We start from the raw sequence: 12,237 nt of genomic DNA, 5'->3' as shown, positions 1-12,237 counted from the left end.
AGATAGGCCTGGCTGTTCTGTGGAAAATGAATTAATGGTAATAGTGGAGTTGGAAATATGTAAATGGATTAGTTATATATTTTAGAGACAGAAATGACAGAGCTTGATGATAAGATTGGATGTGGGTTTTGAGGGAAAAGAAGAGTCAAGGATGACTTTCAGGAGGGGGTGGATAAATTAGGAGTTTGGGATTAACAGATACACACTGCTATATATGAAATAAATAACCAACAAGGACCCACTGTATAACTCAGGGAACTATACTCAATATTTTGTATAATAACCTTACAATAATAAGGGAAATGAATCTGAAAAAGAATAGATATATATATATGTATAACTGAACCACTTTGCTGTACGCCTGAAACACAACATTGTAAATCAACTATACTTCAATTAAAAAAATTAAATTAAAAAAATTTTTAAAAAAGGATGACTTTCAACTGGGGACTAGAGCAGCTGGGTAGTGGTAATGTTTTCCCTGAGAAGTGATATCATCAGAGCTGTGCTTTGGGGAATAAACCAAGCAGTAGACCTGTCATGAGCATAAAAAACAAGAAAGAGACTAATACAACAGTCAACGACATGTTAGCTGTTAACATGCTGCTTGTCTGAACTAAGATAGCGGGAGAGGAAAGGGAAGTGAGAGATACTTGATTCGGCAAATCACTGAATGTGGGGAGTGAAGCCAGAAAGAGCCAAACGCAGCTCAGGTTTCAAGCTCTTCAAGCTTGGATTACCTCGGGGAGCACAGAAAGAGCACACCTGCGGGAAAAGGTGATGAGCTGAGCTAGAGACACACAGACCCTGAGGGGCCAACAGCTCAACAGGTGAAGAGATCCCGCGGCAGGTCTGGAGTTTCAATACGGTCAGAATTGGAAATAAACACTGATAGTTGTCTACCTTGAGATGACAGCTGAAAACAGAAAAGTGGGTGAAATCTCTCAACAATAGAGAATAAGGAATGAGAACATAACCTTGAAAACACTTACCGTTAAAAAGTGAGAGGAGGAAGGAAGTCCAGAGCAGGAGCATTGAGAGAGAGAGACAGAGAGAGAGAGAGAGAAAGAGAAGAAAACCGGGAGAGTGAAGAGTCCTGGTAGCAAAAGAAAAGTAGAGTTTCAAAGAGGAAGGGGGGTCAGCAATGGCAGATGTTGTAAACAGGTCAAAGAGAATGCTGGCAAAGAAAACCTCTCCAGATCTGACAAGAAAAACAACACTGGCTACTAAGAAAAAGTAGTTTGGGGCTTGAGGGTGAAGAAGTCAGCTTCTAAGTGAAGTGACAATCAAGTGAGGAAAAATGTTGCTTAAAGGGTTACAAGTAGAAAGAAGGTTTCTTAAGACAGGATGGTATGACCCTAGGTAGAGAAATAGTCGCCTGAGTGTTTGAAATGGCAGTAGGATGGACGTTAAAGATGAAGAAGATGAAAGAAGAAGAACACCAGGAACACAGAGTGGGAAGTTAGCCTGGGAAATGGATACAGTGGGTGATGATGACGAGAACAGTACGGGAGCAAAGAGAAAAGATGCAAGCACTCCTTGGAGATATCCTGATCTTTATAATCTACATAAGAAATAGTTATATTCTAAGGATGAGGAACGGTACAAAGAATGTCCAAAACATGGACAAATACGTTGGCTATTAAGTGGACTTCTGGGTATTACCAAAAAATTTAAACTCTGATTTAATTCAGACCACCCATAGTTTTCCTATCGCAAAAAAAATCTTAGTTTCAAAACCATGCATTTAACTACTCTACCTCATTATCTATGGTAAGAATCACTTATAGAGAAATGGTGATGATCCAAGTAAAACGAATAGGAAAACAAAAATGTAAATATTCTTTTCATGAGCACTATCTTTAAAGAAATGAATTACAAATAATATTTTAAAAGTATAAATTAAGTAATGACAATTAGCACAAAATTACATAGAAAAACAAAAAATACGAAGCTTATTTCCTATTCTGGCACAATTCTCCCTCTTTGAATTTCATTAATACTCTTTTTCTTAAGTCTTTACTGAATTTGTTACAATATTGCTTCTGTTTTATGTTTTGGTCTTTTGGTCACGAGGCATATGGGATCTTAGCTCCCCGACCAGGGGTCGAACCTGCACCCCCTGCATTGGAAGGTGAAGTCTTAACCACTGGACCATCAGGGAAGTCCCTCATTAATACTTCATCACTTTCTAGTTTACAATAGTTATTTGCGATTGTTTTCAGTAAAAATTGAACCTAACCATTTATATCTTGATAAACTGTTAAATGCCTATCCCACTCCTCTTGTATTTTCACCCCTTTCCCTTTTCTACTGGTTTTGCAGTGCCTGTCACAGCTGTAAATACACAAGAGAAACAAGAAAAAGGTAAAGAAATACCCAATCATATCATTGATATGGATGTTTAGGTTCAGCCTATAAGTGGACATGTCAACGTGTTTGTATCAAATGAGTTAGTTGAGATGGGGAAGGGAAGATGATATAGATTACAGCTGATACATTAAAAAAATTTTAAATTAAGTGATTATTAATGTAAATGGCATATTTCCACCACTAGATGATTTTGTAACTTCCAGCCTCTAGCTTCAACAGGTACTCTATTAATAAAGATTGGCCAGCTGGATGAAAATGGTATAGACATTTAACAAAAATAATAAAATGAAAAGTAAGACCAAAAAAGAGAGAAATAAGATAGGCTAGGAGTAAATGAAGAAAGCTAACTTATAAAAACTAGTCAGTAGTTCTCACAGCCAGTTATACATAAAAGTCATCTAGAAATTAGAATCAGTGAGGGCTGGGGCAACATCCAAGTTTCTTAAAAGTCCCATCAGTAATTCTGCTGCATGGCTAGGGTTAGGACAAGCTCACCTTAGTGAAAAGAGGAAGCTCAGTGACAAGGAAAATCAAGGATGATGTGGAAATGTTAACAGACGGAAATAAAGCAACTCACATTACAAAAGCATAAGGGTAAATAAGACACAAACAAAAATGTTATACTACCCTTTGGTTATATTATGCCAAATCTGAAATGTTCCCTGAAAAACAAAACTTACGGAGACAGCCTGGAGAAACCTGACAACAGATGAAGTCACTGTCATGATGACACTCTGCACTACACAGAGATTAAGGATTTGTCATTACTACAGAATACAGGACATTTAAAAAGTAGAAAACACAGAACAGGTAAACATAGCAATATGAACTCAAGAATTCAGAACTCATCCAACTTTTTTAAACTGTATTTAGAAAATATTTCAGTGACGTCTACAGGGAATTATTTTCTGTAATCGGCTTCCTGAGTAAAGAAAGGGTCTTTCAATCCTGAGTTCAGCTGTCTATGACTAAGGGTTGAGGCATTTGAACAATTTTCTCCTCAGAGTATCTGGAAAGGCTGTGGTTTACTGTTGACTTTTCTGCAAACAGTTGGCTCTCAGAAATTTGAATTCAAGGGGTACCCTTCCATCCCAGATGATACCTTTTTGTCGAAAGCCACATAGGCAGGAATGAATTCTGCACGCGGGGCCTGCTTGGGCTGGCCGTACGCGAGGACTGGTGCCTTGCTGGCCAGCTCGTCCAGCTCAGCCTGAGACAGCTGGCTGACCTGGAGCCGGTCCCCGCCGATCCCAACTGTTGGACGTCGAACAACTGCATAGCCATTCCTATAGCCAAGCGTCTGGCTTCTATGAAATGCTGTTTTCTGAAGAAAAAAAAGAAATGTGTCTTTATATTATAAATATTTGTTAGGTAAAAAAGCTAACTTTCAAAAATATCATAACTTCAACCTTTGTTTATAAACATCCACAAACCTTACATCAAAAAGTTTACCTACTTTAGAAGGTTCTTGTATTTTAAGCTAAAACACTCGGCCAGAAAGGAGGAGGGATGCAGCAGCCTGAGCTTAAAATAAAACTTAAAGCCCTGCTGCTGAACGTCCAATTTAATTACCAGCTCACTTTCCACAAAAAACTAAAATATTATCTCATGTATACTCCTAATTTTGTACTAGTCTTCCCATGTTTTTCATTTTATCTGGTGGTCATAAACCATGGAACTGAGAAGATCTAGTTCTGTGAAATGAATTTTTACCTGAAATGAAACAAAGGCCCTCTTGCTACAGTGATGCTAATGTATTCATATAACTTTTTGGAAAGCAAATGGTTATTACAGACTTAAATTGAACAGACTTGAACTCAATAATTCCACCCCCAATCCTTTAAGGATATAATCCAAAATTACAGGAAAGAACAATATGCCTAAGGCTGACCATTATAATGTTCAATAGTTATAATTACAATAGTAAATTATAATAGTTATAATTACAATAGTAAGACATGGCATGGGAAACAATCTAAAAGACAAGTATGAGTAACTGATGGAAGGCTCACCTAATGGGCTATTATGCAGCCATTAAAATATTGGTTTTAAAGACCATGTGGTAATCTGGGAAAAATATTTATGATTTAATAAGTCCAAAAAAGCAGCTTACAAAATTATATGCATATTAATTACAAGCATGCAAACAAGTGCACAAAAAAGACTGGACTTGGAGAATGTTCTCTGTCTGTACTATACATTTCTGAATTATGTTGCTTTTTTTTTTTTTTTTACAATCAACACATTTTCATTGGTAATTGGAAAAAACAAAAGATTACAGAAAAAGTGGAAAGGAAATATTTTTGAAGGCAGAGGAGACGAAAACAGTGGCATAGGATACCCAGCCTCCCCATCCCTCCACAAAGATCAACGGTTGGACAGCTGTCCATGAACAACACCTCTGGAAGAGGTCCAGAGTCCATTTAGGAGGTTTCAGCAACACAGTAAAACAAAAAACTGAGGATATTCACATAGGAAGAGAAGGAAGACAACCCATTCTGTCTGCATCATTCCATCCCCCAAGCCAGCACTGTTCAGCCCCAGGAGGCAACTTTCCCTCAACCAGGAAAGGAAAAGCAGGGTGGGCAGTCAGCTCTCCAGTCATTCGGAGACACTGCACGAAGGTCCCACCTCAGTTTCACCCCACCCAGACTAGTGAAGCAGAAGTGTACAGAGCTAGTTAGGAACAAGGAGGAAAAGCAGGGGCTACTGGCAGCACCCACTCAGTGGGAGCCACTGTGGTTCACAGAGACCTGCTTGGCAGACAAACAGCAGATTTTGACCCACAGCCAACAGCCAGCATTGCTGCAGCTGCCATGTAGCCCCTGCAGACTTCACCAGCTTTTGTCCCACAGGCATTCAGGGTTGCCCAGGCCACCACCTGAGTCCCTCCTGGCTCCCTCCTCTCCCCTGTCCCCAGCAGAGCCCAGGAACCACACGGGCAGCCAGCTTAGGCCTCTAGAAAGTGATGAAGAAAAAAACTGCCAACCAAGAGTACTTTACCCAGAAAAGTTGTCCTTCAGAAATGAAGGCAAGATAGAGACTTTTCCTAGTAAGTATAAGCTACAGGACTTCATCACCACTAAGCTTGCCTTACATGAAATGCTGAAAAGAGTTCTTTGAGCTGAAACAAAAAGGTGTTTATTAGTAACATGAAACTATACAACACACTGGTAAAGGTAAACGGAGACACCCTAATACTGTAACATGGTGATGTGTTATCTACTTAACTCTAGTATAAAGACTACTTAACCCTAGCTTCAACAATTTGTTAATGGATACACAATACAAAAAGATGTAAATCGTGACATCAAAAAAATAAGGGGCAGGGAGTAAAAGGGTAGATTTTTATGTGATCAAATACTGTTGATCTGAAGGGCGAAATAGACAACAAAACAATTATAGCAACGGACTTCAATACCCCACTCTCAACAATGGACAGATCAGCCAGATAAAAAAAATCAACAAGGAAAACACTGCACTTGAACCATACTTTAGATCAAATAGACCTAACAGACACATACAGAACAATCCATTCAACAGCAGCACTCTTTATTCTCAAGCATGTGCAAAACATTCTCCAGTATAGATCATATGATAGGCCACAAAATAAGTCTCAGCAATTTAAGAAGATTGAAATCATACCAAGTGTCTTTTCCAATCACAATGGCATGAAACTAGAAATCAATAAGTGGAGGAAAGCTGGAAAATTCACAAATATGTGAAAATTAAAAAACACACTCCTGAACAACCAATGAGTCAAAGAAATCAAAGGGAAATTTAAAAAATCTTGAACAGATGAAAATGGAAGCACAAAAATGAAAATCTACAGGATGCTGCAAAAGCAGGTTTAAGTTTATAATGATATATGCCTGCATTGAGAAATAAGATCTCAAATAAACCACTTCACTTTATACCTCAAGAAACCAGAAAAAGAAGAACTAAGCCCAAAGTCAGCAGAAGAAAGGAATTAATAAAGATCAGAGCAGAAATAAATGAAATAGACACTAGAAAAATGATAGAAATGATCAAAGAAACTAAGAACTGTTTTTTTGAAAAGACAAACAAAATTGACAAACCTTTAGCTAACTGATTAAGAAAAAAGAGAGCGAAAAAAAAAAAAAGAAAAAAGAGAGAGGACTCAAATAAAATCAGAAATGAAAAGGGAGACATTATAACTGATAGTATAGAAATACAAAGGAGCATGAGAGTCTACTATGAATAATTACATGCCAACAAACTGGATAACCTAGAAGAAATCAATAAATTCCTTGAAATGTACAACCTACCAAAACTGAATCATGAAGAAATAGAAAATCTGAACAGACCAATAACAAGTAAGGAAACTGAATCAGTAATCAAAAACCTCCTAATAGAGAAAAGCTTGGGACCAGATGGTTTCACTGGTGAATTCTACCAAACATTTAAAGCAGAATTAATGCCAGTCCTTCTCAAATGTTTCCAAAAAACTGAAGAGGAGGGAACACTCCCAAACTCATTTTATAAGACTAGCATTACCCTGATACCAAAGTCAGATAAGGAAACTACAAGAAAATTACAGACCAATATCTCTGATGAACACAGATGTAAAAATCCTCAACCAAATAGCAGCAAACCAAATTCAACAGCACATTAAAAGAGTCATACACCATGGTCAAGTGGGACTGATTTCTGAGATGCAAGGATGGTTTAACATGTGCAAATAAATGTGATACATCACATCAACAGAATGAAAGATAAAAATCACATGATCATCTCAACAGATGCAGAAAATGCATTTGGCAAAATACAATATCCTTTCATGACAAAAATGCTCAAAAAATTGGGTATAGAAGGAACATACCTCAACACAATAAAGTCCATAGATGACAAACCTACAACTAACATCATACTCAAAGGTGAAAGGTTGAAAGCTTTTCCTCTAAGATCAGGAACAAGACAAGAATGCCTACTCTCACCACTACATTCAACACAGTACTGGAAGTCCTGGCCAGAGCAATCAGGCAAGAAAAAGAAATAAATGGCATCCAAATAGGAAAGGAAGAAGTAAAACTGTCTTTGTTTGCAGATGATATGATCTTATACTTATAAACCTTAACGACTCCATCAAAAAACCGTTAGAACGAGTCAACAAATTCAGTAAAATTCCAGGATACAGAAATCAACATACAAAAATCAGTTGTGTTTCTACACACCAACAGTGAACTACCTGAAAGAGATATTAAGAAAACAATCTCATTTATGATAGCATCAGAAACAATAAAATACTTAGGGATAAATTTAACCAAGCAGGTGAAAGGCCTGTACACTGAAAACTACAAGATTTTGATGAAAGAAACTGAAGATAACACAAATAAATGAAAAGAAACCCATATTCATGTTTTGGAAGAACTAATACTACTAAAATGTCCATACTACCCAAAGCCATCTAAGAGTCAATGCAATCAGTATCAAAATTCCAATGGCATTTTTCACAAAAATAGAAAAAAAAAATCCTAAAATTTTTATGGAGCCACAAAAGACTCTTAATAGCCAAGCAATCCTGAGAAAGAACAACAAAGTTGGGGGCATCCTGATTTCAAACTATACTACAAAACTGCAGTAATCAAAACAGTATGTATTGGCAGAAAAATAGACACATAGACCAATGGAACAGAATGGAAAGTCCAGAAATGAACCCTCACATATACAGTCAACTAATCTTTGACAAGAAAGCCAAGAATACACAATGACAAAAGGATAGTCTCTTCAATAAATGGTGTTGGGAAAACTGGATAACCACATGCAGAAGAATGAAATTGGATCCCTATCTTACACCACTCACAAAAATTAACTCAAAATGGATCAGACTTAACCATAAGACCTGAAACTGTAAAACTCCTAGAAGAAAACATGGGAAAGCTCCTTGACATTGTTCTAGGCAATGATTTTTTGGATCTGACAACAAAAGCATAAGAAACAAAAGCAAAAATAAATAAGTGGGACTACATTAAACTAAAAAGCTTCTGCACAGCAAAAGAAACCATCAACAAAATGAAAAGGCAACGTACAGAATGGGAGGAAAATGTGCAAATCATGTATCTAATACGGGGTTAATATCCAATATATAAAGAACTCATACAACCCAATAGCAAAACAAAAACAATCCAAATAAACAAACAAAGTCTGGTTAAAAAATAGGCATAGGAAAAAAAAAAATGGGTAGAGGAACTGAATAGATATTTTTCCAAAAGAAGACATACAAATGGCCAAGAGGTATGTGAAAAGGTGCTTGACATCACTAATCATCAAGGAAATGCAAATTAAAACCACAATTAGATAACATCTCACACCTGCTAGGATGGTTATCATCAAAAAGACAAGAGCTAACAACTGTTGAAAAGGATATGGAGAAAAAAAGGGAACCCTTGTGGGAATGTAAATTGGTACAGCCATTATGGAAAACAGTGTGGAGGTTCCTCAAAAAATTAAAAACAGAACTACTATACAATCCAGCAATCTCATTTCTGGGTATATATCCAAAGGTAATGAAAATAGGATCTTGAAGAGATACCTGCACCCCCTTGTTCAATACAGCATTATTCATAATAGCCAAGATATGGAAACAATCTGTTTCAACCAATGGATAAAGATATGACATATATGTGTGTATGAATGTGTATATACATATTTATACATGTATATACAATGAAATAGTATGCAGCCATGAGAAAGAAGGAAATCCTGCCATTTCTGACAACTTGGATGAAACTTGAGGGCATTATGTCAAGTGAAAAACATCAGCAAGAGAAAGACAAATACTGTATGCATGATATCATTTATATGTGGAATCTAAAAAATCCAAACTCATAGAAACAGAGAGTAGAGTGGTGGTTACCAGGGGGTGGAGGTAGAAGAAATGGGGAGAGAGTGGTCAAAGGATACAAACTTCCAGTTTATTCAGTTATAAAATGAAATCATTCTGAGGATCTAATGTACAGCATGATGATTATAGCTAACAATGGTGTATTATATACTTGAAAGTTGTTAAGAGAGTAGATCTTAAATGTTCTCATCACAAAAAAGAAATGGTAATTATATGACTGGATGGAGGTGTTAGCTAATGCTATGGTGGTGATCATTTTGCAAAATACAAGCATATCAAATCAACAGGTTATACACTTTAAATTTATATGTCAATTATATCTCAATAAAGTTGGAAAAAAGTGGAAAGGAAAATTAGAGATTATGTTAATTTGATGGAAATTTTTTCCTTTTTCTGTTCTTTGCAATGTTGCTTTCAAAATCATATTTATACACATACATATATGCACACACATAAATCATAAAATGTTTTTTATGAAAAAAATTACTGACTTACCTAATTTCTTTGCAGCCCAACCTACCATCTCTCAGGATCTGTACTAACGTAAAAGGTGCAATAGAGTAAACTTCTTTTGCTAAGAGTTATGGACTGTGAACTTTATGGGTTGTACATTCAGGGTCACCTATCAGTTGACAGGACATAACACAAATGACACAGAACAAAATGGGCTGAGTTGACTTCATCACTGGGTAACCTGTGTAACTTCAAGCTCCTCTTCTCCCACCTCTAAAGACAGAAGCAACATCAGCTGCTTCATTTGCTTTTCCCGTTTGAGACAGACATCTCTACCATCACTCAGCTATACGACCTTTATCAGTGGACTTCAAGGGCACCCCAGGCAAGGCCACCTCAGGCTCCCCACCTTAGTCCCTGTGGTTCATCTTCTGAAGGTCTTGAGAGTTACACATACCTAGTCTTTCAGGGCTGAAGACAGTGACCATGTTTTTCACATATCAAAATAAGGCAAATTGGCTGACACTTGGCCAATGTATTTAAAATCTGAAATATGTCCAATGCACAGTTCATCTTACTTGTAGTACGGCAATATATGTTCTCAGAGCCTGGCACCTCCAACCCACACCTCTGTAATCCCAAATCAAATCAACCCTGCCCCATGGGTAACCCACACTCACCAACAGCAAATGGTAAGCTGTTCCTGCACAGGGCAAGAACGTGCCTACAACATTTTTAAGTTTCATAAAACTGAAAAGCCCACTGAAGCAAAAAATCTACAATGCTGTGTCTTAATGCAGGAATTATGAAGAAGAGATTCAGAATCCAAATTCCCTCACCAAACATTCAATTTCAATTCATTCTCCCAAAGAAAATAAATTGACTATGTATTTTATCTGACCTTCATGATCAGGGAGAGGAACTTATAGTTTAAATTATTAAACTACATACATATAAATTATTATTGTTTCATCTCTGATAATCAGCCTATCAGCCTACTGAATCTTAATGTTGATATTCCAACATATATTTCAGTAACCCTGAAATTTCAGAATTAAATAATAATTTTGTCAAGGGCTAAACTATGTCAAAGAAAAAAAACCACAAGCCTATTTTTTTTTTCTCTTCAATTTTGTCTAGAGGATGCAACTAAAAACACAAAGTAGGGGAAGAGTGAAACAAAATCTAAACAGGAATCTTTTATAAAAATGTTAAAGCGAAAAGAAAAGGGCTAGGAGAAGAAAAAACAGCAACGAATCAACTGTAGTGGAGGGAATTTATGTGGAATTATCTCCTACAAAGCAGCTGAGGATGGTTTGGGAGGAAGACGGCCAAGTGTTGAAAGTCTAACTTTTGGAGAAAGAACAACTGGGAAAGAAGGTTAAACAAGAACAGGGTGAAGGTGGGACTAGACTGTAGAAAAGGGATGAGGTGCGGTAGACGCATAAATGAGAAGGGAGAAGACTGCAGTAAAGGACCTGGCAGAAAGAAGCCAATGGGTGGAAGCGGTAAATAACACAGGAAATGCAGCTGGGAGTGGGAGCGATTACTGGGTCTAGGATTCAGAAGAGGAAGAACGCGGGCGGGAAAGACAGGCCTGGGGAGAGTGGGTGGGATGGGGCTGTGGAAATAAGGATGAAGGTGTAGAGAGGCTGAGTCCGGGAAAGGGCCCAGACTAGGGGGGAGGGTTTAAGGATGGAGCTGGTCAGAGAGGGGTACGGGGTGGGAGAATGAGCTAGGGAGAGGACCGAGGGAGAGCTCGGGAGCAAGGTGGGTAAATCAGTGATCTAGAGGAGGAGAGCAGCAAGTAAGAACGCTGGGAGGCCAACACAATGCCAGGGTGGAGTGGAAAAACTAGAGAGGGATGGGCGGAGGGCAAAATGGGACAGGGAGGGTGAGGCTGGGTGAGGGAGAAAAGAGAACAGGGTTGGGGCAAAGAGACGGGTTTGAAGGGAAAGAGGACAAACTCGCGCGGACGAGAAAGGAGACGCAATCTTTCGAGCAGCTGCGAGCCCTCCGAGGCCGCCCGAGGGTGGGGACAGGGGGTTGGGCAGAGAAGTGCTCACCGTGGAGTCCTTAAAGGACGTGCCCGGGAGAAAGGGCAGGCCATGCACTGGGTTGGACATCATCGCAGCCGCTCTCGCCGCGGCCACCTCGGTCGGGTTTGGTCCTCCCGGGTTGCCGCGGGGACCAGCGGCGTTCTCAAGGGCCCCAGCATCTCCTTGGTAACGCCAAACATCCCGAGCGCTCACGGAAGAGGGGCCGGGCCTGCGCGTGCGCCGCCCGCGGGACTAGGCGCTCTCGCGGGAGTGTGGCCGCAGCGAGCTGGCCCCGCCCCTCCCCTCTTGGGCCGCGGCGACGTGAGAGCGGGTGGGAGGGGCGGGAGGAGGCTGTTGTGATGACGCGATGGTTTTAGCCGTGAGGTCCAGGGTCGGGGCGGGCCCTTAGATCAGTTACAGGGGAAGGGGCGGTCCCTCCTTCGTTCCACCGCAGTCCTCACCGCGCTCCGCCCGCTCTCTCTTCTCCCACCTGTGGGAAAAGGGCTC

The 12,237-nt window shown here is 39.2% G+C and overlaps 1 protein-coding gene across 2 annotated transcripts in view; it reads right to left on the bottom strand.

The window, feature by feature from the left end:
• Positions 1–11,925, bottom strand: part of EFHC1 (EF-hand domain containing 1) — a 62,155-nt gene extending 50,230 nt beyond the window's left edge. The window contains exons 1-2 of one of the 2 annotated variants that reach the window (XM_068557572.1): positions 11,758–11,925; positions 3,476–3,697 (exon numbers count right to left, since the gene is read on the bottom strand). In XM_068557572.1, coding sequence (XP_068413673.1) covers positions 3,476–3,697; positions 11,758–11,820 — 285 coding nt within the window. In that variant the 5' untranslated portion in view covers positions 11,821–11,925. The remainder of the gene's footprint in view (positions 1–3,475; positions 3,698–11,757) is intronic. The other variant, XM_068557573.1, reaches the window with a different exon arrangement.
• Between the last annotated feature and the right edge of the window lie 312 nt (positions 11,926–12,237).

The sequence above is a fragment of the Eschrichtius robustus genome, chromosome 12, assembly GCF_028021215.1.
Source record: "Eschrichtius robustus isolate mEscRob2 chromosome 12, mEscRob2.pri, whole genome shotgun sequence".
NCBI classification, from domain to species: domain Eukaryota; kingdom Metazoa; phylum Chordata; class Mammalia; order Artiodactyla; family Eschrichtiidae; genus Eschrichtius; species Eschrichtius robustus.
This window is presented reverse-complemented; position numbering and strand designations above follow the sequence as displayed.